Raw genomic sequence first — 27,059 nt, 5'->3', positions numbered from 1 at the left:
AACTTGAAAACTATGCAAACAGTTTTTACTGAATTCATACTACCAAATAGCAGGGTCTGATACAGAGTGTATACCTATAAAGCTATATCATTAAAGTTCAAGGTCTTACCAGACCCAAATCTACAAGGAATCTAACACCATGGGCTTCACCTGAGATTCTCGACTGTGCATTGAGAGCCGTAAAGTTGAGTCTATGACGGATGGCTCTGCCATAGCACCATTTCCATAATCTCCACATGCAAGCTTCTTTGGAATTGGAGATAATAATACAAAACCTAAATCATTGACAGATTCCAGATGCTTTTGAGTGAAGTGGTTTTCCCACATAAATGTATTCATGGCAGGGGCAACAAAAACTGGTTTGGAGTAATCCCAAGCACGGACGATGCAAGTAAGAAGGTTGTCACACAAACCACCTGCTACCTGTACAATGAAAAAGCAGAAACGTGTATGTCAATAAACCATGACATCATTTCAAAGTTCAAAAGACGCCATCACAGACAAGTAAACTAAATCAAGTGTTAAGAAAATGCCTTTCAGCTGATAAGTAGGGCCAGTTGTTGCTAGTCCATATTTGTCATGGACTTGCCCTAAATTGTAGCTTCACTGTGATCATAGCGATATCAATCAATTCATATAGACATATATAACCAGATGAATCCAGGAAAATCTCAAATGATTTGTGGTAATTCTTCTTGAGAAGGGAGAAATAAGGTTATCCCAGAAAATTTCTCAGGTTCAGTGTAGGTCTTTCCGAATAGCTCTTCAAACTCTCACCCCTATAATGTAATGAAATAGCATAACTCATGGGGCCTATGCCTGAGCTCTACTTGTAAACTAAAACCACAGGTTAAATAAAAGCCTACAGGCTTAGTATAACCCTCTGGGGCATAAGAAATGGAAGCTTACACAGATTCAAAACACATAAATATTTAACACACTAATTCTGCACATAAAAGTGTGTGAAAATGATCATGCTAGGGATCTAAACGGTGGTTGAAAATTACCTTGCCGAGTGTATTTGCTGAAAGAGGAGCAATCACCATTGCATCAGCCCACTTCCGCAACTCAATGTGAAGTACATCATCACCAATTTTTCCCCAACTTGCCCATTCATCTTCGTCAACATATAACTTTACTGATGGTGAAAGCGATTGCCTGTCAATAAAATGAAGGGCAGATTTTGTAGCTACGGCCCTTACTTCTGCCCAGTCGGAAAGACTATCAGCAAGAACTCCAAACTTAATGGCCGCTACACTCCCACTTGCAGCCAAGATAATACGAGGTCTTTGCACAGGTTGAGCTCCAGACTGTGAACTTACACTTGTTGGCACTTTCATTGCCATGTCACCAGCAGCACAAAAATCAGACCTATCAGAAAGGTGAACTCAGGCTCGATAAAACCACACCAAAGAGCCAAACACCACAGAAACTTTCTTACAGATAACCGTCAAGGTCGGGGGTCGGAGGGCAGTAGATCTGCGCCGTACATCTACTGTCAGTTATGAGCTGGAACAATCGCTTGCACGCGACAGATGACCACCACGTCAGCACTGGGAATGCAAGGCGCACTCATCGAATCAGGTGATGGCAAGTCAGCAGGTGGAATGGCCTGCGCCGCTGACACCTCAGCTCTCGGAATGCATGCGTGAGTCTCCAATCAACACGCACCAACTCACCAGCTGGAAAGGCCTCTGCTGCTGCAAAATCAACGTTCCAAATATCCCCTGCAGTAGCCAGAGCACACCCTCGCACAGTACTGGTTTCTGAAGTCTGCAATGAGTTGTGCTCGACCAATGATTGCCTAGCTCCCTTCCCAATGATTGGCCCTCCTCCCCCCGACCTTGACGGCCGGGAATGGTCCTGTGGTGACCATTCCCTGCAATGCTTGCTCCCCCATGGCTCCCGGCCTCCGCCGGTCGCCAAGGGGTCACAAGCATTAGAGGGAATGGTCACCACAGGACCATTTGTTGGGGTATAAAGCCCAATGTGGTCGCCCAGGTAAGTGGGCGGGCCGCCAGGTATGTACACATATTCTTTTGTTAAAACCGAATAAGAACTCACTATGCTCTACACATTACAGTAGAGCGAGTTCACCATATCATCGTGCTCTTCTTCTCGCACTCTCTCGCGTCGCACTTCCGCTCGTACTCCTTCAACTGGTATCAGAGCTCAGATCGAGGCTCGGGACAGCACTGCAGGAGGCTAGAGTCACCAGCTCAGATTGGAGTGAAATTCGACAGGCGTCATCTCGGCCACCGTTCGGCTTCGACAAAGGTCTGCGTAGGCCATTTTCGACTACGTGGTCTCGGCGGGTGCAGATCCGACTCTGCAAATTTGGGGTTTTCGGCCTACGACTGCAGGTGCTGAGGATATCGACACTCCCAGAGTGTTGATTTGTGGCTGTCTACACATCGAAGGACGGCTCACGGTTCTTGGAGACGTGTCACATACGACACGGGCGCATCTACACACAGACTGTAGGCGACATCCACTAGTTCATCAGGTAGCTTGTGTTTGCTGCTTGATATTCCAGATTTCATCCTGACATTGCAGGTACTTCCACATGAGATGTATTGTCAGAGATGATGTATGTTTGTTGAGGGTTTGCTGGCTGTGAGTCATGCAGCAAACAACCGCCGCAGCGGTTACAGCATATAGTGCGAAATTTGTGGATGTATGACTTTGTGGGAAGTCTATGTACTGTCAGATTTATTGCAGCCTTTGTTGAGGGTCGAGTGAGGTTTTATTGAGCTGGGGAATTCTCGAATGTTGAGATCCTTTCGGTGATACAGGTCTTGGAGCGATCCCTCAAGCACCCTTAGATAGGCAGCTAGGATGTATTGACTGTGAGTTAGACAGTTGGGATTGCATCTTTGCTTTTCTGCCGTTGAGGCATTGTCGCAGTCTATGCTTACAGGACAGTGACAGGACAGTCAGAGACAGTACAGGTGCAAGACAAGTTTACCCACAGCTTACAGTGTCGGAGAGACAGTGTTTTTTGAGCTGTTTTTGGTCTGTTTTTTAGTACACCAAAGCCATTTTACAAAGGAGACTCTGCCGAAATTTATGCAGAATCTGAAGCTTTCTTGGTTCATTTGACAAGTTGATATTGGTTCAGAGGTCAGTTTACCGAGGAAACTCTGCCGAATTTTTCCCAGGAAAGTAAACTACTGTGAAGCGTAGCTATGGCTGGATCACAGGACACTGCTCTTTACAATATCAAGAAGCTGGATGGAACCAATTTCCCATTGTGGAAGAAGCAGATTTGGCACGTATTGGTACAAAAGAAGCAGATAAAACCTATAAAGCTCAAGGGGATAAAACCAGAAGATATGGACGAAGATAAATGGAGCGAAATGGATGAATTGGCACTTTCTACCATTATGCTGACTTTGGCAGAAAGCGTTTACTTCAATGTAGCAGACGAGATGTCGGCTTATCAAGCATGGTTAAAGTTGAGTGATCTTTATGAGAAGTAGAGTGCAGCTTCACAGGTATACTGGCTTAAAAAGCTTGTTGACTTGAAGATGAAAGAAGGGACACCTATGTCCAATCATCTGATGAATTCAACACAATCTATAGTCAGTTGTCAGCTCAAGGTGTCAAGTTTGATGAACCTGTTAGAGCTATGTTCCTGTTGATCACATTGCCGGAAAGTTGGGACACTTTTCGCACAGCTTTGAGTAATTCTGCACCTCCAGATGGTTTGAACATAGCAGGTGTAGAAGGAAGTCTGCTTACTGAAGAAACCAATAGAAAGACAATGGACAAAGGCAAAGGAACAACCTTAGTTGTCAGGGGAAGGACCAAAGAAAAGTACAAAGGTGAAAAGAGGAATCAGTCTCGTAGCAAGTCCCGCAGTGCTAAAGGCAAGAGTGACATAGAATGCTACCATTGTGGCAAGAAGGGTCACATGAAAAGAGACTGCAGAGAATGGAAAGCAGAAAAAGGCAAAGAGAAAGCTGAAGACCATGGTGAGAAGAACAAGTCCTCAGTGAAGATTCAAGAAATAAATGTGACAAACACTGTTGCAGAGGATGACAGTCTAGTGTCAGGAGACATCTACTTCTTGAAGAATACAATGGACTCAGCTCTTCTTACAGCATCTGATGGAAATGCACTGAGTGACTGGATTATAGACTCAGGGGCATCACTTCATGTGTCTCCAAACAAGGAGTGGTTTACCTCTTATGTGACCACTAAAGATCATGTTCGGCTAGGCAATGGGCAGACATGTAAGATCTTAGGTGTTGGAGATGTTCAATTGAAGTTTCAGAATGGCTCTTCTTTCACGCTGAAGAATGTGAGACATGTTCCCGCAATTACAAAGAGCTTGATCAGCACATGTTTACTTGATGATGCTGGCTACGTCACCACTTTTGGACAGAACATGTGGAAGATATCCAAGGGTTCTATGACAGTAGCACATGGAGTAAAGTCTGAAGGACTTTACATGATTTATGTATCAAATGTCTCTAAAAATGTAATCAATGTAACCGAGCAGCCGAACGTTTCTTTGTGGCATAGCCGGTTAGGACATATGTCCAAGAAGGGAATGGAAATCTTGTCTCGTTCTGGTTATTTGCCTGGCTTTTCATTTAATGATTTTGAATTCTGTGAACATTGTCTGTATGGTAAGCAAACACAGCAGCCACATAAGCATAGAAGCAGTAGAAGAGATACACAGTTGGCACTTGTTCATAGTGATTTGTGTGGACCATAGTGGTCTCGTACGGTCCCGTACGTTTTGTACACGTACGATGATGTGCGGTACTAAACGAACTAAAAAATATTAAGATGTACGATGACGTTACGTACGTTCAAAATAAAAAAACAAAGAATTCTTACGTCTAAGGCTCAGGCCCTTGGGTTTAAACTTTACACTTAAAGAAACTTGACATTATGAGATCTTCAATGGGAGCTTGAGAGGGAGAGACCCAATGGAGAGAAGATGGAGAGGCAAGACTCTAGTCTCTAGAGCTTGTCACTTGAGAGCTAGAACATGGGAGCATTGAGCAGTGAGAGCATTGAGAGCAATGAGCATTGAGAGCATTGAGAGCTTGAGAGCAATGAGCATTGAGAGCTTGGAAGTGTTGGAGAACAAGATGGAGAGGCATTGCTTAAATAGGAAGAGGCTAGAGCATGAGAGAGAGAGAGTTGGGCTGCTCAATGTAATCCATTCACAATTGTGAATTTTGCCCCCTAAAAAAAAAATTTAAAAAAAAACGTACAAAACGTACGAAACGTACGGGACGGTACGTGACCCGCAGTACGAAACGAGACGTTCCGTACGTCGTACGAAAACTACCCTGGTGTGGACCTGTGCCTAACCTATCTCTAGGGGGAGCTTCTTACTTTATGACATTTATAGATGATTACTCGAGGAAAGTATGGGTTTACTTTCTCAAGCACAAGGATGAAGTGTTTAATGTTTTCAAAACGTTTGTGACACTTGTGGAGAATCAGAGTGGCAAGAAGCTTAAATGCTTACGCACTGACAATGGTGGAGAGTATGTTTCAAAGGCCTTTCAAGACTTTTGTGAGTCAAAAGGTATAAAACGTGAACTTACTGCTCCTTACAATCCTCCTTAAAATGGTGTTGCTGAGAGGATGAATAGGACCATACAAGAGAAGGTCAGAAGTATGTTGTCTAGTGCACAGCTGCCAAATGGGTTTTGGGCTGAAGCTGTATCAACAGCTGTTCATCTTGTAAATAGATCTCCTAGCAGGTTTTGCAGAAGGATTCAGTGCCAGAGATGGTATGGTCAGGCAAAATGCCCTCATACAAGCATCTCAGAGTCTTTGGCTGTGAGGCATATACTCACGTTCCAAAGGAATTTAGGAACAAACTTGAGCCAAAGAGTAGAAAGTGCATCTTTCTAGGCTATGGTAATTCTGGTGAGATGGGGTACAGACTTTGGGATCCCGAATCCAGAAAGGTTGTCCGCGACAATGATGTTCATTTTAATGAAGCCAAATATCATTCTAAACCAGAGAGGGTTGAGGAGATTAGAAGAGTTGTCTTCCAAGAAGATGGACCTGCACGTGCAAGACAAAATGTCGGGGCTCAAGAGGAGCAAGGACAGGATAGAGTGGAACCACAGGTTGTGGCTGAGCCTGAGCCACCTATTGTGCGTAGATCTGGACGTGTCACGCGACCTCCTGATAGGTTTGTTCCATCTATGAACTATGTCATGTTGACTGATTGCAATGAGCCTTCATGTTACAAGGAAGCAGTGCAAATGAAGGACTCCGGGAATTGGCAATTGGCCATGCAGTCAGAGATGACAGCTCTGCATAAAAACCAGACATGGAAGCTAGTTAAATTACCACCGGGCAAAAAGGCTCTACCTTGTAAATGGGTTTACAGGTATAAGATCACCGCTCATGATAATCAGCCAAAGTACAAAGCAAGGCTTGTTGCCAAGGGCTTTAAGCAAGAACAAGGCATTGACTTTGATGAAGTCTTCTCTCCGGTGGTCAAAATGACTACATTGAGATGCTTTCTTGCATTGGTTGCCATATTAGATTTGGTGTTGCACCAAATGGATGTCAAGACAGCGTTCTTGCATGGTGATTTAGATGTGGAAATTTACATGCAGCAGCCAGAAGGGTTTGTTGAGAAAGGCAAGGAAGATTGGGTATGCCAGTTGTTAAAGAGTCTTTATGGCTTAAAACAATCACCGAGGGCATGGTACCATAAATTCCACAAGTTTATGCTTTCTCAAGGCTACAAACGTAGTGAGTTCGATCACTGTCTATATACAAAGAAGGCTAAGGATGGTAGTTGGTTGATCCTTATTTTGTATGTGGATGACATGTTGACTGCTGGCAAGCACTTCGAAGAAATTTCAGCTTTGAAGTCAAAGATGGCAAAATCGTTTGACATGAAAGACATGGGTGATGTGTCTGAGGAAGAACAGGCTGAAATGGATAAGATTCCATATGCGTCTGCAGTGGGTATTTTGATGTATGCAATGATTGCTACTCGCCCAATCATTGCATTTGCAGTGGGAGTAGTAAGTCGATACATGTCAAACCCAAGCAAGAAACATTGGGAGGCAGTGAAAGGAATATTGAGATACCTGAAAGCTACAAAGAGTATGCGTATATGCTATGGGAGTCAGGAGCTAAGTGTAAAGGGTTTTACAGACTCAGATTATGCAGGTGACTTAGACAACCGAAGGTCTACGTCAGGGTATGTCTTTACATTGGTTGGTGGAGCAGTATCATGGCGTTCTAGATTACAAGATTGTGTTACTCAGTCTACTACAGAGGCTGAATATGTTGCAGCATCAGAGGCATGCAAAGAATCAATTTGGCTTAATCGACTAGTAACAGATTTGGGAATCAAAGAAGAGATGCCTGTGTTATATTGTGATAGTCAAAGTGCTATATAATTGGCTCGCAATCCAGTTTATCACTCAAAGACAAAGCATGTGGATGTGAAGTATCATTTCATCAGGGAAATGCTCGAGGATAAGCAACTTCAGCTTGTCAAAGTTCACACCACAGAAAATCCTGCTGATCTACTTACAAAAGGACTTCCCTCAGAGAGCTTTGCGCATTTTTGCAAGCAGTTAGGTGTAGGGTAGTACATCACTTCTCTACATCTCTTGTATATTAGCTTGTATAGTAGCTTCTCTCACACTTAAAGTACCACATTGGACTTTAAGTGGGAGGTTGTTGGGGTATAAAGCCCAATGTGGTCGCCCAGGTAAGTGGGCGGGCCGCCAGGTACGTACACATATTCTTTTGTTAAAACCTAATAAGAACTCACTATGCTCTACACATTACAGTAGAGCGAGTTCACCATATCGTCATGCTCTTCTTCTCGCACTCTCTCTCGCATCGCACTTCCGCTCGTACTCCTTCACCATTCCCTACCCCTTCTTTTCAACTTTTTACAAGAAAATCCTTTTTACAAGCAAAAGAATACTACATTGAGTTTCCTTAAAAAAAATTGCTTTTCCTGAGAAAATAGCAACAAATGTATTTTTGGGAAAGAAGAAAAGAAAGTATAAACACTCTCTCTCTCTCTCTCTCTCTCTCTCTCTCTCTCTCTCTCTCTCTCTCTCTCTCAGCAATGGAAGTTTTTGCTGCAGCTGCATTTCTGAACTGTAACAGGGTGTTTTCTCGACCTAACACAACTCGCAAGGGGCCTTCTTCATGAACATGATCCATAAACATGGTTGAAAATGACCCCAATCCCCAAAGATTTTGGATCCCAACACAAGCACATTACCAACGACAACGAAAGCCATAGCATTTTAGAAGATTTCTTGTTGTTGAGAATGAGCACCTTTGAGGTGCTTAGATGCAAATGATGCGCTCGACGCAACTTGAAAATGAAGTTTTAGAATGTAAACGCTCCCTTGTAGACATGAATGCTTTAGAATAACAATTGGACAACGTTGAGAATGTTTATGCATTGAAAGAGAGAACGATGGATACAATGAGACTTGATGTAGGTGAAACGAGGAACGTATCCAAGTCATGGGCTGATATCTATGAGGGGAGGGGTAATGCCGTTTTTCATTCACCTATCATGCACGTTACGGCTCAAGCAAAGAATGCGGAAAATGTGGATGCACAAGAATTAAAAGAACAAGAAAGACGTTCCAAGAACATTGTTATCAGTGGGATTTCTCAAGAGAAAACAGAAACACCTCCATCTCTTGCAACTGCCATTGATGAGTTTTTCAACATCCACTTTGGCATGTCTGGAACCATGGTTTATGGTGCACACAAACAAAGAGCCCCTCGCTCGGAAGAAAGGCCTATTGTATGAACTATGGTTGATTAAACAAAGTGAAAGATTATCTTGACAATAGTTGGATCTACCTCAAGGGGACGGGATGTTGTGTAGAAGACAAAACCCTTATGCAACAAAATGCTCGTCGCAAAGCATGTGAGGAGAGAAGCGAAAAGCTCAAGGAGCTATGACATATACCTAGATGAATCCAGGATAAGCCCAGATTCACCCTTGAAGGAAAGTGCAAGGTATAGACCCATGGTAGTCACCCACAAGACAATATAACCATCAGCTCCATCATGCATAGTATTGACTAAATACCACGACATCCCCACTAACGTCGTCAGTGCCCAATAGTGGGTGTAGAACTACGTACTAACATATGCTTCCCAACACGACACACACCACACGTACACACATGAGCATACATCAACACAAAGTTCAGCGTACTGAGTTTCTGTCATGACTCCGGAGATCAAGGACAGACTCAACCATAATGAAGCCTAGCACTAAAAGAAGCATTAAATCGAAAAACTTAGCACAAAAATGAGGTAGTTGATAGGGCATACGCACCACAAAAGATAGAAAGAATTAGCACAATATCAACTGGTCGTAACTCGGACGAAAACTTCACAATGTTAAGTCTGCATGTCCGCTATACGACTAAAAAATATACCTAGATGAATCCAGGATAAGCCCAGATTCACCCTTGAAGGAAAGTACAAGGTATAGACCCATGGTAGTCACCCACAAGACAATATAACCACAAGGAGCTATCACATGACTTTCAAAGTTTCCGGTTTGTCTTCATTCTTCTCCTCCACCTTAGGACACTTTGCTAAGATGCGTCCTCCCTCTCCACCCTCAAAGCACTTGCCTTGCTTGAAATACTACCTTTTGCTCAACAGACATTTGAGGGGTGGAAAATTTCTTCTTTCGCATCGTCTTTTTCGACTTTGTTTTGTCCTTCGATGCCTCATTCTCTGCTATTTTAGTAACTAGCTCATCTGTGGCATAAGCCAATGACCCTTTTCTTAATGAGAAAATGTCTCATACTCCGTGAGGCGCTGAATGCTGGAAGACCTCTGCCTAAGACAATATCTCTGGATCTCTTTGGGTAGAGTGCAACAATACCGTTCCATTTGCAATTTCAAAGAGACTTTTTTGAAAGAAGCCACTAGTAAAATCGTGTCCCAGTATCACTGTTTGTAAATGGACATTGAAGATAGTGTCTTCTTCCTTCATTTGCAGCAAGGTTGAATCCGTCCATACATATGGATACTTTTCGTAACAAACGGGGATCTATATGTACGGATCATGCTGTACAGGCATGATTTTTTATATTTATTCTTTTAGGGCGATCAATGCCTGCATGGGGTCACTTTGGGCAAATGTTTTAGTGCAGGCACCTATTATTATAGGCGCGTTTGAGTCTGCAAAGCTCTCTAGTTATCTGCAGAGAGCACAAAGCTACTTAGAGCATATGTAGGTTCTCAAGGGAGCTTTTGGGCACGTGCGAAGGAAGGTAATGTTGTTTTCTACCATTTTGCATGCATTGCTCGCACTTTCTCGCACGTACTCAACTCTCGTGTAGATTTCTGCTATAAGTAATCTCTCCCTCTCTGGCCTAATCATTGTGTTTGCAATGTTTCTTGCATCTTCACGCAGACCATGCTCGATGAGCAGAAGTTCCTGATAGACAAGGCATTGGTTCCTGTGAATGCAAGGTGGCAGTTCTGGGTGCCCCATTATCTCAGATGGGTGAAGTGATATTTGGAGACGGCACATCATCAACATACTCGTGTCGTCTTGCTTGGGCTTACTTCTTACGTCCTATAGATGCACGAAAGGCTAGAGAGCGCATCACAACCGAGTTTATTTTTGGGCATATCCACTAAAAGCTATCATTGAGGTTGGTGTGGATAATGTTGTTTAGGTTGCTCAAATTGCAAGGCTATGGGGAGAAATGGTGGAGACAAAGTTCCCTCACATTGTTTGGACTCCACTACTTTTTTTTGCAAGAAGAATCAACCATCTTCAAAAGCCATAACACGCTAGATATGGTGTGTCTTTCCAAAAGCAAATTTGCATACATGTACTAGGGTGTTGCATAGGCTTTTCAGGTTGAGGGGTTCACTCTTGCAGACGGTTGTGGATACAAAGTCAAGAAGATGTACTGTGCACAGTGTCAAAGATGCAACGGAAAAGGGTGAATCAGGTGATGCTCTCTTCTCCAACCGCGGCGAAAACTCCTCTCGGGACCGAGCAACCAATGGATCTCGGATCTATCGCAACAGATCTTCACAGCATCCTCCTCCTATCGCGTACCGCCCACCAAACTAGCATCAGTAGCCGATCTGCTATGCGATCTACACAGGGGAGAGGAAGCAATAGTGGCAAGTAGAAGCGCTAGAGCGAGGAAGTGAGATCACAGGCAAAAACGTTGCAGAGAGAGAAAACGTTGGAGTAGAGAAGAGAGCGACGAAACACCGAACAAAAAACGCTAGAGAGAGTGTACTGGCCCAACGTTGGTTGCTCTGCTAATCACTAATATGACAAAATACATTGAGGGGGTCTCCTGGATATATAGGCCTGGCAAAAATATTTCCTACATACAAGTAAAACCCCACGACCCAAAAAAGGAAGGCCCTGCCAGAATGCCAACTGTCCCACCCAAGTCACAGAAGTGGTCAAGTGTAGAAGCGATCTATCCGAGATAGATTCACGCCTCCCACTCTGCGGTCCAAACGAGAGAAGGCAAGGCTGTCACGAGGCCTCAAAAAATTGGAGCGCTGCCACACATCTGTAACCCGCAGATTCATACAAAACCTCTCCCAAGCGGCTAGCTCAACACCATGCACAGTAGTATGGCTACCACCAATCCTGTCCGAGGGTTCCTCCAACATGTTGAAGTCACCCCCCCTATGCACCATTGCTCTGCCTGCGAAAGAGTCTCAACAATCTGAGACCAAAACGTTGCACGTGCACTCGCCACATTGGGCGCATAGATGTTCAAGAAGCCCACGAGACAACCTTGAACCTGCATAGTGATCCACTGAGCCCTGCCTGACACTATAATCCCTCTGCCCACAATGGCCTGCTGCAAGGAATCCGCAATAGTCATACATACCCCGCCCTGGATGCCGCCAAGTCCAAATGCAGCTGACCAAAAAGTCCCATACTATCCACGCAAAAGCTAACCACAACGTCTAATGCGGCTCACACAGATGATGCTCCTGTAGCATAAGTATGTCAATCTCTCCTCCCACGAGGTGACGCTTGTAACAAACTTGGACACTCCAAGTCAAGAATCAACCGCGACAGCACCAAATAACCACTTCAAAACAATTCACAGATCACAATAGATTTGCACTGGCCCGGCGGAGTTCCGTGCCTAGAGATATTGGCCCCAGAGACTGGCGCCCCTTTCGGTATTTCTTTTTGTATTAATCAATCATCAAAGTACAAGAGAGCGGTTAGGGTTTCACTCTCAGACTCTGCGTCCAGATGCCCTTGAGAAGTGAGGCCCTCACCACTAATTTAAAGGTTACAAGGGATGCCCAAAAGCAGAGCCCCAAAAGCTTTTAAAATCAAAAGCATCAGTTCTCTCTCTCTCTTAGAGAGTCTTTTCTCTTCTTTTTTTTAATAAAAAAAAGCAAAAGCAAAATTCGCGTCGCTCATCATTTTCCAAAAAAAAAAAAAAAAATTTTTTTTTTTTTTTAATAATCCGCCTCCGCGATTTCCGGAATTTAGGGTTTTTGGCAAAAATTAGGGTTTGCAAGAATTTTAGGGTTTCTGGCAGAAATTAGGGTTTTTGCTGTCCGCCACGTCATCACTTTGTGACAACGCTCCTGACGCAATCGGCCCCTCTGACGCTGAAACTGGGGCCCACCTAGTCCCTGTACGTTCCATGAGACGATCCTCATGGGGAGCTAACCGTGCTATCTTCGAGGCTCGCTTGGATGGGGAGTAATCCGCATCCGAGCGTCCTCGAGATAGGCGTGACTGCAAGGAGTGTCTAGCCTAACGAGTAGACCGAGCCGTGCGTAAAGCAACCTCCTCTGTCTAGGAGTCCTCATATATGTGTACATAGCATGGCGGGCTCTGCGTGTCAGCAAAGAAGTGAACCACAATGTGTCTACATCCTGCTGCATCTGGAGGTGTCACAACAAACTTGGCCAATGGCCAGAGAGTCTGAAGCATGTCTGTAACTCCTAGGTCTCCCATGTGATGAGCGAACTCAAGGGCCTATGGCTACAACCACTCCAACACCGAGTCTGTAGTCCACTCAGCCTGGTCCCTACCGCAAAGTGGAAAAGAGAAGCCAACCGCTGAGTCCAAGGCCTCTATCCCCCTAGCTGCAAGGAACAGTACATGAACTCTGAAGCGGGCTTCCTCAAGGTCTGGTGAGGGGTCGTCGAGAAACCGTGTAAAGTCGTAGGCAAAGAAATCCCACCGACAACGAATGTCAAAGCTCGTACGACTACGACGAACTGCTGCAAAGGGAGATGTCTGCTTTTAGCTGTAGCGGAATGAATGTTTGCGCTTTGCTCAAGATGAGTGCTCCGAATTGTGCTCAAGGTTCCTTTTGTTCTTATGGAAAGGAGAGCCTTCTGTTCTTAATGAGAGAATGCTATGATCACAAACAAAGTGAATGGACACTGTGCGTGCAAGTGTATGAGACTAAGAGATAGAGAGAGAAGAGAGATACGACACTAGAGACGTTGTAAAACCCTCCTCCGAAGGCCCCACTCTCGTCGGCAAGAGTGGTCTACTATTAATTGCACAATCTGGTACAAATGAATGCAAGTGATTGATGCAAGTCTAGGCTATGTCGACGATGACGACGGTGATGACGAAGTCGACCTAATGGCTGAAATCTGCAATCTTTCTACTGTTGTTCAAAAACGCTATGGGCTGAAATCTGCAAATGTCCTATCTGCTGAATTCTGACTCCATGTCGATGACGATGTTGATGACGACGATGCGACAACGACGCGCTGAAAACGCAAATGCTGAAATCTGCGTTTTCCGGGCTGAAACTGTAAACCTTGCGGAAACTGACCGTGCGGCGAGGAACTGCTGCGGGAAGGTGAGATCTGCGAGGTTCGGGACTTGATCTGCGGGTACTAACTGCTGAAAACTGAAAACGCTAATGTTCCTTGACTTTCCGTCGTGGTAAAGTTGCAAAACGTTGGGGCTAATCTGCAACCAAAAACGCTAGGGCTGAATTTTAGTCCTTCTGTCGCCGGGATTCTGCAAATGCAAAAACGCTAGGCTGATCTGCTGTGTCTAACTGTTGCCGGGTTGATCTGCCATGCAAAACGCTGGGGCTGATCTGCAATGGAGAAAACGCCAAGCTGTCCTTGGCTGAAAACGCTAAGTCTCCTGCCCGGGGGGTTCACCTGAGAAGTTGCCTGTTGAGCAAGGTGCTCCTGTTGCCTCTTCTGCCATTTAGTGCTAACTTGGGTTTGCTTATATATTTTCTTAGCAAAATTGCCCTACCTACTTTTGTTGGAAAGTCACTTAAAAATAATAAGTGAAAAATGTCAAAAATAGGGAAAATAGGCTAAATGCACTGGAAAAATCCCCTAACTGATTCTAATGGATTATGATGGGAATATTGATGATCATGATGTGTGCAACCAGAGGATATGCATCTACATTAAGTGACTGGGCATGCACGGTCTACGAATAGACTCACAAAGTGCCAGATCACTTCTAAATCTAGACTGACTGGATTGACTGAACCCTGATCATGATGTAGCTTGTCCACAGACACATAGGGTTGGATGTGTCACCTGACATCTGCACCAGAAGAGGGGGTCCCAAGAAAGGTTGTCCCTGAAACCGGCCTGTACTTTCAAAAGGGGCGGTAGACCTTAGACTTAAACCTTATATGCTTTCACCCATTTAATTTGTCGCCCACTTTACCTGTACTTTCAAGACACAACAAAGGGGAGAGGGATACAGGCTGCTAGATTGCACCTGTATGAGTACACCGACACCAGATTGGCCCCTAAGTTAGGCCGCCCTTTCGGTATTTCTTTATCTTCATTGTTTAAAAGAGGGAATAAACGCTGTGGTTCCCTACAAGCTGCCCCGCACAAGCTTGGCTGAATTTCAACTGTTCCGGCCTGATTTCGGGAGCATAACTGTAACCGGCCTGTTCAATCCAAAAAGGACGGTAGACTTTACTTCAAACCTTGATTTAGCTTTCACCCATTATTAGTCGTCTATTTTACCTGTACCTACAAGACAAAACAAAGGGGAGAGGGATACAGGCTGCTAGATTGCACTTGTATGAGTAGACCGACACCAGATTGGCCCCTAACTTAGGCGCCCCTTTCGGTATTTCTTTATTGTTCAAAAGAGGGAATAAACGCTGTGGTTCCCTACAAGCTGCCCCGCACAAACTCGGCTGAATTTCCACTGTTCTGGCTTGATTTCGGCAACATAACTGTACTAGAACCCTTCACAGTCAGTATTCCCACGCACTGACTGACTTTCCCGACGCATACGGGCGAAAATCTGCAGCACGCTGAATTCTCTGTTTTCAAATCAAAGGTTGCAAATCGAAGGCTTCCAGGTAAAGTGATAACACAGTTGGTTGATTGTTGGTCGTCGCGGAGATAAAGAAAAGTTGAAACCCAGCGTAGAAACAAAAGAAACCAACAGAGATTTGTCACAAGGCAAGCACCACGTGCCAATAGAAAAGAACAGACTGAATAGACTTTTAACACTTGAATAACAACTGAATTGAAAGAGAGAGACGACACGCGGCATGGAGTGGCAGAATTCCACCCCAGAGAGTATTGGCCCCAAACCTTGGCGCCCCTTTCGGTATTTCTTTATATTGCATCAACACAGTACAAGCCGGTACTCTAGACTCTGCACCTTCTCCAGGAAGCATGCCAGAGAATGAGCCCTAACCTCATATTAAAAGGCCCTTGGCCTAAAAAGCAATTACAGAGAAAAGCCTTCAAAACTCAAAAGCTCCTGGTCCAAAAAGCAATGCCAAAAGCTGCCAACTTTTCGTAAATCGCGCTGGTGTCCGTACAGCAGGCCACGTGTCAGCCTGCCACGTCAACAAATTAGGGTTAGGGTTAAAGTTAGGGTTAGGGTTTCAACAGAATTAGGGTTTTGGACAAAATTAGGGTTTTTTTATTTTAGGGTTAGGATTTCAACAGAATTAGGGTTGACAGAATTAGGGTTTTTGATTTTAGGGTTAGGGTTTCATCAGAATTAGGGTTTTGGATAGAATTAGGGTTTTTTTTTTTTGAATTAGGGTTTCGACACGTCAACAGTTTGTTACATCTCCCTTTCTTGAAAGAGAGTAATCATCCGCGATTACAGCATATCTGCAAAACAACTCAAGTTAGCTCAAAAATTTCCGAGGGACATTCTGAGGGACAATCAGTTTGCTCTTTTTATCAAGGAGTTAGCTTCTCCTTTCGGCTGTTTTGATCAAGGAGTTAACTTCTCCTTTCTCCAAATCTGATCAAGGAGTTAACTTCTCCTTTCTCCAAATCGGAACTCTTGATATTCCGGCGTAGTAAAATTAGCCATCACACTCAAACCGTACTGATCTTCCACGGGTGTCTTGATGCACTAAAATTACATACCCAGGCAATCTCATCAAATTAGGAATATTCAGTGGTTGGCACATCAGAATGCAACACAAATGCATGCTACAAGACATAGAAACATAAAGCCGCCAATGAACACTCCCCCCGCAAATAACCATCCAGGTCCGGGCCATGAGTTGTTCAACGACTCCCTCATCACTCCTCCCGCAAATAACCTAAAAAGGTCCGGGCCATGAGATATAGAAGCCTTTTACAACCAAACGCCCCCCAGACTGTAGCCTGCGTCGTTTGGAGGTGCTGAGAGTAACCACTGCTCAGACTTCTTAACACTCCCCCCGTAAATAACCATCCAGGTCCGGGCCATGAGTAACAACAACAATACTCCCCCCGTAAATAACCACAAGGGTCCGGGCCATGAGTAAAAACAACAATACTCCCCCCGTAAATAACCACAAGGGTCCGGGTCATGAGTAAAAACAACACTTTTCAATCATTCGATACTCCCCCTGCAAATAACCACAAGGGTTCGAGCCATGAGTATGAACAAGCATTCATCTTTTCTCACTACTCCACCCGGGAGTAAAATCACCAATCATTGAAACCAGTATTAAACCAAAGTCAAACAATTCAAATCGGCACCAAGACAGGTTCAAAATAGATACCATCCATTTCAAATAAAATTTCAAACAAAGCTTCAAACAATACTTTCTCAAACAAAGTTCAAAGGTATCTAACTATAGAACAACTAAAGAGTTCATTCAAGGTTTTGTTCGGACGACCGAACTTTGAGGACTACTGGCTTGCCCTTCTGCATCACGGTGATGGTTCGGTTCCGAACTTGGAGAGTCGCATCATTCTTGTCATGCCAAGGCATGCCTAATAGAACGTCACAATTGCCCAACTTCATAATGTGGAAATCGGCTTTTCCATGATAATCTTGGATAGTCACTGGAAGAGCACCAATGAGTGGTACCACTTTCTGAGTTTGCCCTGTGGCTAGCTCAGCTTCAATTTCTCCACCCTCTGCATCATAATCAAAGTTCATCTGCTTCAAGAATTGTGGATGGATAAAGTTCTCGGTAGCTCCTGGGTCAAAGAAAATTAGGGCTTTCAAACCGTTGACTTTGCCATATGCTCGACACAATTCATTTGTACTTTCAAGGCGTATGCCATAGATGTCAGGTACCAATCCAATGAGTTTGCCCTGTGGCTAGCTCAGCTTCAATTTCTCCACCCTCTGCATCATAATCAAAGTTCATCTACTTCAAGAATTGTGGATGGATAAAATTCTCTATAGCTCCTGGGTAAAAGAAAATTAGGGCTTTCAAACCGTTGACTTTGCCATATGCTCGACACAATTCATTTGTACTTTCAAGGCGTATGCCATAGATGTCAGGTACTAATCCAATGGCCGGTTTAGCTCGTTTGGTTAGAGATGGTCCTGGGTTTCTGTCGACCGTCGACGCGGGAGTCGGCTCCGCAGGTCTGTCAGTGCGTTGGGGACAACCAAAATAGTTATGTACTATTTGAAAGCATCCAAAACATCGACCTTCTTGTAGTAAGGTGTCTCATTGTTGAGGTGTCAAACGAGGCCTTTGTGGTTGACTTTCACGAGACTCTCGAGAATTTGTTCATTGTTGCCGAGAGTTGTGGTTAGCAGCCGGAGATTCTTCTGTGGTAAACTCTAGCTTTCCCTTCATCAGTTTGTAGCCGACTGCGGCATGGTCCATAAGTTCTTGCATGGTAGAGACTTGCTTGGATAGACAATATTCCTACAATGGTGATGGTAGTCCAATGGTGTATCACTCGCACTGGGCCTCCAAGGGAACAGATCTAAAAAAAGACACCGGAAGGTACACATCGAGAAACCTTTGGTTATATTCGTCCATGGTTTCAGTGGCAAGCATTTTCAAGTTGCCCCACTCTGCCAAAATCCGCACTTCAAACATAGAAGTCATGTAACTACGTGTTGAAAGCTTGCCAAGTCCTTGGAGCATGCGGTTGTGTCGCGATTGAACTCCACCATTGCATAGCATTATCTTTAAGAAATCCCGTTGCTCGAGAAATCTTGGATTCTTCTGTATAGTTCCCTAAAGCATAGATGTTGTCGAATTGCTGTAGGAACTGCAATGCTTTCTTGCGATCTTTCACCCCGGAAAAAGTGAAAAATTTGATTGTCGTGCCACCATCTTTGAAATCTTTGGGTTGGTTTGGCACATATCCCGGGTATGGATAATAAGGGTATCCATATGGGCTCCAACCATTGTAGCCTGGTGGCGGTGGTGGTGGAGGTGGGGACAATGGTGGTGGCAAAGGCGATTGCACTGGATCAGGGTCAGATGGCTGCACCGGACAGACGGCTGAGAAGGTTGCCGGTTGGAAGCTCTCGTACTTTCTGGTGCCGGAGGAGGACGTACCACCTGGGATATCAGAGGGGGTAACATGTAGTTCAAAAATTGATGAAAACCTTGCAGCATCGGAAGATTCTGCTAAGGATGCCGCGAAAGAATGTCGTGACGCCCGTTGAGCAGAAACTGCAACTATTCTGCCGAATCCATGTATTGGGTTGTTTAATTGGCTTATGCCCTGTAAGACACTGCGGTGAAGACGGGAGCGTGTCCGATGCGCGATGAAGTAAGGGTGGGAGTGGCTAATAAGTCCGGGTTGGAGGACGAAGATACCTCGAATAAAATCAGTCTGCTCTTTTGTAGGACCGCTATGCTTTCAGAAAAGCACACGCCTGATGCTCTGATACCACTGTCACAAGGCGGGCACCATGTGCCAATAGAAAAGAACAGACTGAACAGACTTTTAACACTTCAATAACAACTGAACTGAAAGAGAGACGACACGCGGCACGGAGTGGCGGAATTCCACCCCAGAGAGTATTGGCCCCAAACCTTGGCGCCCCTTTCAGTATTTCTTTATATTGCATCAACACAGTACAAGCAGGTACTCCAGACTCTGCACCTTCTCCAGGAAGCATGCCAGAGAATGAGCCCTAACCTCATATTTAAAGGCCCTTTGCCTAAAAAGCAATTACAAAGAAAAGCCTTCAAAACTCAAAAGCTCCTGGTCCAAAAAGCAATGCCAAAAGCTGCCAGCTTTTCGTAAATCGCGTTGGTGTCCGTATAGCAGGCCACGTGTCAGCCCGCCACATCAGCAAATCAGGGTTAGGGTTAGAGATAGGGTTTTTGATTTTAGGGTTAGGGTTTCAACAAAATTAGGGTTTCGGGCAAAATTAGGTAGGGTTTCACCAAAATTAGGGTTTTGGGCAGAATTAGGGTTTTTGATTTTAGGGTTAGGGTTTCAACAGAATTAGGGTTATGGATAGAATTAGGGTTTTTGATTTTAGGGTTAGGGTTTCAACAAAATTAGGGTTTTGACACGTCAGCAGTTTGTTACAGATTTTAACAAATTTCCGGTAGGGAATCTCGACAGAGCGGAGTACAAACGTCACTTGCAGGTTGACACGTGTGTGAAACAATTGATCGAGTACTCCAAAGATCCGAAATATGTGAACCATCTGAAGAATTACCCGCTTGATGAGATTCACTCTAGATGGCGAGAGGTCGTTGATTCTCCTCTCAGGACGGTAATGAAACAGAAAGCAGAGCCAAGTGCAATAAAGCGGAAATTGTACTCGCATAAGGAGTTTGATAAAGCTCTTGAAAAGAAGATGAACCACTTAATGAAAGGCTTAAAGCACTCTCGAAAGAAGAAGAAATCAGCCGATTTCCCCAATTATTTTGGCCAGAAGTTGACTTTCGTGATGGTAAGCGGATCCAAGAAGCGTGTGTTTCGAGGATGACCCAAATTTTTCTTCGTCTTCAATAAAGTTCTAATATTTATCGTCCTCTAGTTCTAGAGAGGATGAGAAAAAGCAGAAAAAGAAAAAAAAAGGCACAAAAGCAAGAAAAATACATTTTTGCACAAGTCTAGAAGGCAAAGAGAGCCATTTAGCAATTCAGCAGAAGAGACTTCATCCTCTACTGGCAATTCAGACAGTGAACAAATGGACGAGAAGACCAAGGAGTTCAAGGATGGGGGTCAAGTAGTCAAGTTTGACACATTTTAGGCTACCAAGACACCCATCAAGCCCTTGAATTCATACAACAGTTTGACGCCGCCTTCTTGGGAGGTCGTTTCTTGGAACGCTTCAAGGTGCGAAGGGCGGCATCTTACTTGGAAGGAAATCCACACACATGGTGCTCTACTCTATTACTACACAGAGAAGCACGTTAGAAGTGGGTAAAATTCAAGAGAATTTTTACTACTGCCTGGATAAGGGAAGAAAATGAAGATGTCATCATGGCTTGGCATCGTCTAGGAATGACTAGGAAAGACACTTTCGATGACTACTGCCAAAGGTTTTGGGATACCTATTTGTCAATGTCCTCGTTTTGGAGGGTCACTTTGAAGGACCAGAGTGAGCAGTTTTGTTGTGGATTGCCAAAAGACGTTCGACGATATTGTCTGCAACATAAGTCTGACTCCAATCAAAGACTTGTAGGACATGCCAAGTAAGGTTTTGGTATACATGCCGGCTCCCTGACCTATCCTACGAACAAGCCAATGTCCACCTCAATAGGGCAAGAGTCTTCTAGGGAAGAGAAAGAACCAAGGGAACCGAATGAAAGTTCATCAAAGGATTTCGAAGAAGTAAGGTAATCAGTTGAAATTGCATCCGAGGATTCCAACAAAGCAAGGGAATCAGCTGATGGTTCATCGAAGAATTTCGATGATTCGGACTGAGGTGCTAGTGGATAGGGGAGGCCAAGGAGGCTACCAACAGGTCACAGTGCACAAGAAAAGAACAAAAAGGTAAGCTAGGTCCACCCGATAATTTTGTCAAGGACATTTTTTGGCACTTGATGCAAAGTGGATGGAGGAAAAACATTGCAAATTCTCTTTGGTTTGAGTTGTACCTTGAAGCTTTTGGATTATTAGCAGTGCCTATGCCAAAAGTTACCAATGAATCAACGGGTTGAATCTGGTATTGTGCGGATTGCACAAGAGGGCAGCCACTCCACTCCTTTGTCAAAGATTGCCTAGATTCAATAAAGTCACTAATTTCTTTTTGAATCTCGTGATGTGCGTATTGCAGAAGAGGGGAGCCACTCCACTCCTTTGTCACAGATTGCCTAAATTGAATAAATTCACTAATTTCTCCTTGAGATTATAGGGATATTAATAGGCTGAAAATATTTTGTGGAATGACTTTATGAAAATATATACATTGAATTGGAAATTTCCTTGATTGAACTGTGTTCTTTCATGTGTATATTGTTGGAGACATGTAGAGAAAGATGAAATGACATTGCATCTAGACAATTGTTAGCGATCAGCGAAATCTGGATGTGATGGCTAAGTGAATGAAAACTAAATGAGACTCGAGTGCATCAAGATTTCTATATGGATGAGATGACTAGATACTATTGTGAGTGCACCAAGAGTTCCGGAAGGATGAGATGGCTACATAATCATCTAGTAATCTAGAGTTCTAGACGAGATGGATGGCTAGATTGAATGATTGAAACACAATGTTCCATGTGAACTAAGTATGTGATTTTGTGAATTGCATGCTATGTGGATGTTTGCTTGGAATGTGAAAAGAAAGCGATATGAATCTAATAGTAGCAAGATTTAGTAGATCAAGACATCCGTGAAAAGATCAACGCCGTCTGGATGTGATTACTAAATGGTTACAATGATCATCTGAGACCCTCAACAAATATGTGATTGATTAGTGACTAATGTCTTTGTAGAAGTGCTCGATTTGCAGAAGTCTAGTGCATGGGTACATAGAGTCAATGTCTACTAAAGAAAATTTCTGTCCTTTGGCTGTTTTGCAAGTGTAATTGAGGGCAATTACAACTCTTTCAAGAGGGGAATGTCACAAAGTGATGACATGGCGTGCCCAATTGGAAAGGGGACAAGAGGAACTAAACCCTGTAGATGGGCCGAGAGGCCTAAGGGGTTAGGGTTAAAATCTTAACCCCTACCAACTTATGGAGCACCGGCCGAGGGGCCTAAAATCTAAACATCAAAAGCTTGAACTCTTGACATGATTTCTGTAAATTGCGTTGACTGTGCGGACGTGGCAATGTACGGATTCCCGCATTGTGCGCTAGCTACAATTGGATAGTTTTTAAGCATGCTTTTAGCCACAGATGCTTTTGGTGATCAAATGCTTTTGGGGCTTTGCTTTTGAGCATCCCTTGTAAGTTTATAAGTGCTCAGAGGGCCACTCTTCCAAAGAGCATCTACACGCAGAGTCTCGGAGAGAGTTGGGACCTTTGGAAGTTGTACCTTTGTGAAGCAATAATAAAGAAATAGCAAAAGGGGCGCCAGTCTTTGAAGCCAATGCATCTGGGGACGGAACTCCACCGTTCTGTATCAACTCTCAACTCTCTCTCTCTCTCTCTCTCTCTCTCTCTCTCTCTCTCTCTCTCTCTCTCTCTCTCTCTCTCTCTCTCTCTCTGATTTTGCAGTTTCTATCCATGTGTTGCTAATTCTTGCTTGGAGTGTCCAAGCCTATAACAAAATGCCTCCCTTCTATGCATGTGGCACCAATGTTCCATCTGCTCGTACGAGTAGCCAGAGAGCACCTCAAGTTCATCTCTCTTAGACGCCCTGCAACAACTCCTAAAAAATTCAGCAAACTCTTGGAAAAACTTGAATCATACCTCCTCTCGACAATCTGCCCTGCAGCAGTAATAGTCTATAGCCATGTTTCCGCATCTTCAACCCCAACAAAAATTGAAAAACTTGAACACGTTTCTCCAACGACACCTGCTCTTCAAAATCAATCGATTTAGCATCTCCTAAATCTGCTTCTACCTTCAACCAAGGAGCAAACAGTGTACTCCTCCGTAGTGGGCCCAGAAAATGGAGGGGGGGAAACAAGACACAATCAAAAATGCTAACAAATGCCTCTCTATAGCCCAGGGCATCCATGGCACCCCAATCCTCTCGGAAACGCCTTCAAAATAACACACTTCTTGATATAAAAGCCTCGTCGAAACACAACCCAACGCACACGCTCTGCAAGATCACAACTTGAGACACACCCTGATATAACCAGTCCCTCCCCTTTGGATATCCATGTGAAGGCCACATAACATGACAACTGCATACAACAATTGCAAATGATCAACATGGCAATGGGCCAAATCGGTGACATAGGCGGTAATCGATAGCAAAACAGTTTACAGTAAGTAGATAGATCTAATGGAGAATTAACAAACCGTAGATAGAAGAGATCACTATATAGAATGATAGGGAGACTTAACACATAGAGAGGGACAGGGATAGATGGAGAGGCAAAGTTCCTCCCCTACACGACACTGGCCCTTGAATAGACGTCCCTACCAGTACTTGTTTATTTCATTAATGGTAAAACGGATACAAAACTGTTCAAGGCAAAAGGAGCCCTACTCATGAAAATGTAGAATGCGAGAGAGAGAGAGAGAGAGAGAGAGAGAGTAAAAACTAGCTATTCAACCCTTTCAATAGATGCGTGTATGTGTGTGTTCAAACATGGCAAAAGTATCTTTTGTTCACATCTTCTCTTTCTAATTGGGCCTGTAATGGGCTATTTTGGACAAGTGGCCAGTTGCTTGGCTGCAGGTACCTTTGTGTGGTCGCCTCGACTGAAAATGACAGCTTTTAAAGTCTTTTGGGACATAGGACCACCTGCCATGCCTGATTTGCCGCTTGCCATGCATACCTTGTCCAAGTGTCAAAACCTTCATGCATTTTTCATAACGTGGATCCTCCAAGTAAGTGAGAAAGTGCTCCATGAGAAGTTTGACTTCGGCTTGCCTTGCCTTGCCTTGTCCGGAGCATGTACGCAATCTGGTTGTCGCTTCGCCTCTTATGCATGGTCGTCCTCGTCACCATCCCTTCTTTTGTAGTCCCCTCGTCCTCAACTTGCTCCTCCACTTCCTCTTTCACATACTCATAGTCCTCAGTCATGTTGACTAGAGGTGCTGCGTCCATGGTCGATTCAAGAAGAATCAATTTGTGCTCTGATACCATTATTGTACCCCGCAAGTAACCTAACGGGCGCTATAACAAGACCACCACCACGAACAAACTAAAATCAACAAATACTTGAACTCAAAGGGATAATCAAACACTTGAGGCGAGACACAGTCAGGCGGGGTTCCCAATTCAAATTCTCCCTACCGTAGGCGCCCCTCGCAGTACTTTCTATTGAATTAAGTTGAGTGTACAATTAATAGAGAGAGAGAACCCACCAAGTCTCTTGAGTGATATTGGCTCCCACTGGCTACATATTTATACGCCTTTGGCCTCTTGCTTTACACGGTAGCCAAGAGCTCAAAGCTTTTAAAACTGGCGCCTAAAACGCCACTCAAGACTATTTGACAACCCCTTGTCAGGTGGGATCGACGGTCCATGATCTTTGGATGATGTGGACCGTCCATTTATTCTCAAGAATAAAAAGATTCCGACCGGGTTTGTCCCCGCGACTTGAACCCACAACCTCCCACACCGGAGGCAACGACTCTCCCATAAGCTATCACGCGTCACTTGAAATGGGGGTGAGAACGTAAAATAATACGGCAAAAGTGACGGGGTGGGGATCACACGGTGTTCACTTGGAGATCACTTTGGGATGCTTGGGGTCACAGTGATCACTTTGGAATACGTGGGTTCACAAGGTGATCACATCTCGATTGGGATTTACACGAGGATCACTTGGCGATCACTTGATGTTTACATCGAGTTTCCTTGGGGTTCACTTTGATTGTGATCACATGATGATCACTTGGGGATTAATCCACCATCAAACGGCACAAAACCAATCCCGCCACCCCCAATTAATAGGGACCATTGATCCCACCTGACAGAGGGCATGTCAAGTAATCCGAGGACCACCCAGAAAGTCAATTTCCAACTAGCACTCAAGCTCCCAGCATAGTCAGTGCCACATTCGCAACGTGATGTACATGCCGCGCTAGCATACCGTATGGCGGCGGATTTGTAGTGGCAAATCCACCGCGTTCATAGTTCAAATCCCACAGTGATTTGCAAACCACTGTGCATGGATCCGGCTCTTGCCGGCTCGGATTCTCAGGTTGGCTCTTCCTATCCTCTTCCGGTAAATGGCCATGTCATATGCCACATTACCAAGTTGTGACAGCTGCCCCTACAAACTACAAATACAGCACTTCAAGTTTCCTCATCCCTAATATCTTTGTACCTAAGTGACAATACAAAAAGCACAGAGGTGAAAGATTGCTCATGTGGGATCAATATATAGAGGGTTCAAAGAGAAGGTAGCTCGCGGCAGGTAACAACATTATGAAAAAAGCACAGCCAACAGTACGTCTCTACCATATCTAGGAAAAATATTAGCTAACCCTAGGCTAGCCTACTAAGGGCTTGAGCTCTAGAATTATCATCTCAACAACCCGGACTTGAAAGCTTAGAACTAAGCTGTAAGGTGACGTTCACGGATATCAACAAAATGGACAAGCAGAAGCCTCCCCACATCAAAACGGAACTTCATGATGACAGAAGCCAGAAACCCGCTAAAGATCAAAATAAGAAGGCCCCCCTTTTATTTCTGATAAAGCCTGGTAAATATTGTGCTGCAGCTTTGAGGGCTTCTAGGGCCACACCCAGTGACCTGAGCCCCAGCTGCGAACCTGTTGCAAAACAGCACCTAGCCAACTGCGGCGGAACACCAATAGAGGAAACACAGAGGAAAGAGAGAGTGAGAGAGTACGAGGTTTCCCATTGTTGTCGCTGGGCCTCCCCACCCCTGTCCTCCTATTCGTCTTCGCCACCACGCCACTTCACTTCCTTGTTGCTCATTGTCATTTGCTTTCCTCTACAGGTTTTAGACCCTATATATTGAGTGGGAATTTCGTTTTTCTCGGAAATACGAGTTTTTGGCATGTCCAAAGGGCAAAGGTCACACGGATGACTTCTGTTTTTGGCTGGCTAAAAATAAGAAAAAAAAATTGAGAACAAAAAATTTGATTGGTGAGTGTTGTAGTGCTAGCACTCAAGAAAAAGTAATAAGTAGCCATGGTGGGTTGTAAACTCTAGAGTGGATCTAGGAATCTTGACAGTCGGTCGAATCCTATGTTGTTTGAGTCCTTGGACAAAAGCTTAGAGCGTCTTCGCATGATGAGTTTCAAATCTCACACCAAGAAGTGAATGTTGCTTTCTCATGCTTCCTATTTCAAGATTATACAAAGTCAAAGTTTCAAATTTCAATGGAAACTTTCCAAACTTTTGCTAAAATGCAAAAGTTTGTGAAACGCACAAGGTGCCCCTACATTTTCTCTCACTCTTTATTTAGTGAGTGTGAGTTTTGAAACTCGCTATGGGAAAGCCTTGTTTATATAAAATGAAACATGAGTGACAAAGTTATGGATCCATAAATGCTCCACTTCCTAGTTCCTGATTTTCTAGGCCATGATCTCTCTCTCTCTCTCTCTCTCTCTCTCTCTCTCTCTCTCTCTCTCTCTCTCTCTCTCTCTCTCTCTCTCTCTCTCTCTCTCTCTCTCTCTCTCTCTCTACCTACCTAAATCATCAGATGCTATGTACCCACCAGATCTTCCTTTCCTAGCCCTCTCTTGATAGTCTCAACTCTCCCCTTCTCTCATTTTCCTCCTCTTTCATTAGCTTTGTGCAGACAGCTCATGCTCGCTCCCTCCTACACAATGGGC

At 44.2% G+C, this 27,059-nt stretch overlaps 1 protein-coding gene across 1 annotated transcript; it reads right to left on the bottom strand.

Moving 5' to 3' along the window:
- Positions 1 to 11: 11 nt before the first annotated feature.
- Positions 12 to 26,229, bottom strand: LOC147424595 (phosphopantothenoylcysteine decarboxylase-like). Its single transcript, XM_086500687.1, has 3 exons — positions 26,108 to 26,229; positions 1,008 to 1,371; positions 12 to 423 (listed from the first exon to the last, which is right to left on the bottom strand). Exons 2-3 carry the CDS (start codon positions 1,344 to 1,346, stop codon positions 121 to 123), a joined length of 642 nt encoding a protein of 213 aa, XP_086356813.1. The 5' UTR covers positions 1,347 to 1,371; positions 26,108 to 26,229; the 3' UTR covers positions 12 to 120.
- Between the last annotated feature and the right edge of the window lie 830 nt (positions 26,230 to 27,059).

The sequence above is a fragment of the Adiantum capillus-veneris genome, chromosome 25 (genome assembly GCF_014529385.1).
Source record: "Adiantum capillus-veneris isolate H3 chromosome 25, ASM1452938v2, whole genome shotgun sequence".
Taxonomy (NCBI): Eukaryota; Viridiplantae; Streptophyta; class Polypodiopsida; order Polypodiales; family Pteridaceae; genus Adiantum; species Adiantum capillus-veneris.
Note: the sequence above shows the minus strand (reverse complement) of the source record. Positions and strands in the feature narration are given on the sequence as shown.

Bases quoted from the DNA above. Each gene is read 5' to 3' on its own strand.
- LOC147424595 (XM_086500687.1), bottom strand. From the start codon at position 1,346: ATGGCAATGAAAGTGCCAACAAGTGTAAGTTCACAGTCTGGAGCTCAA. The intron at 424-1,007 runs GTAATTTTCAAC...TTCATTGTACAG, and splicing joins CAGCAAATACACTCGGCAAG to GTAGCAGGTGGTTTGTGTGA.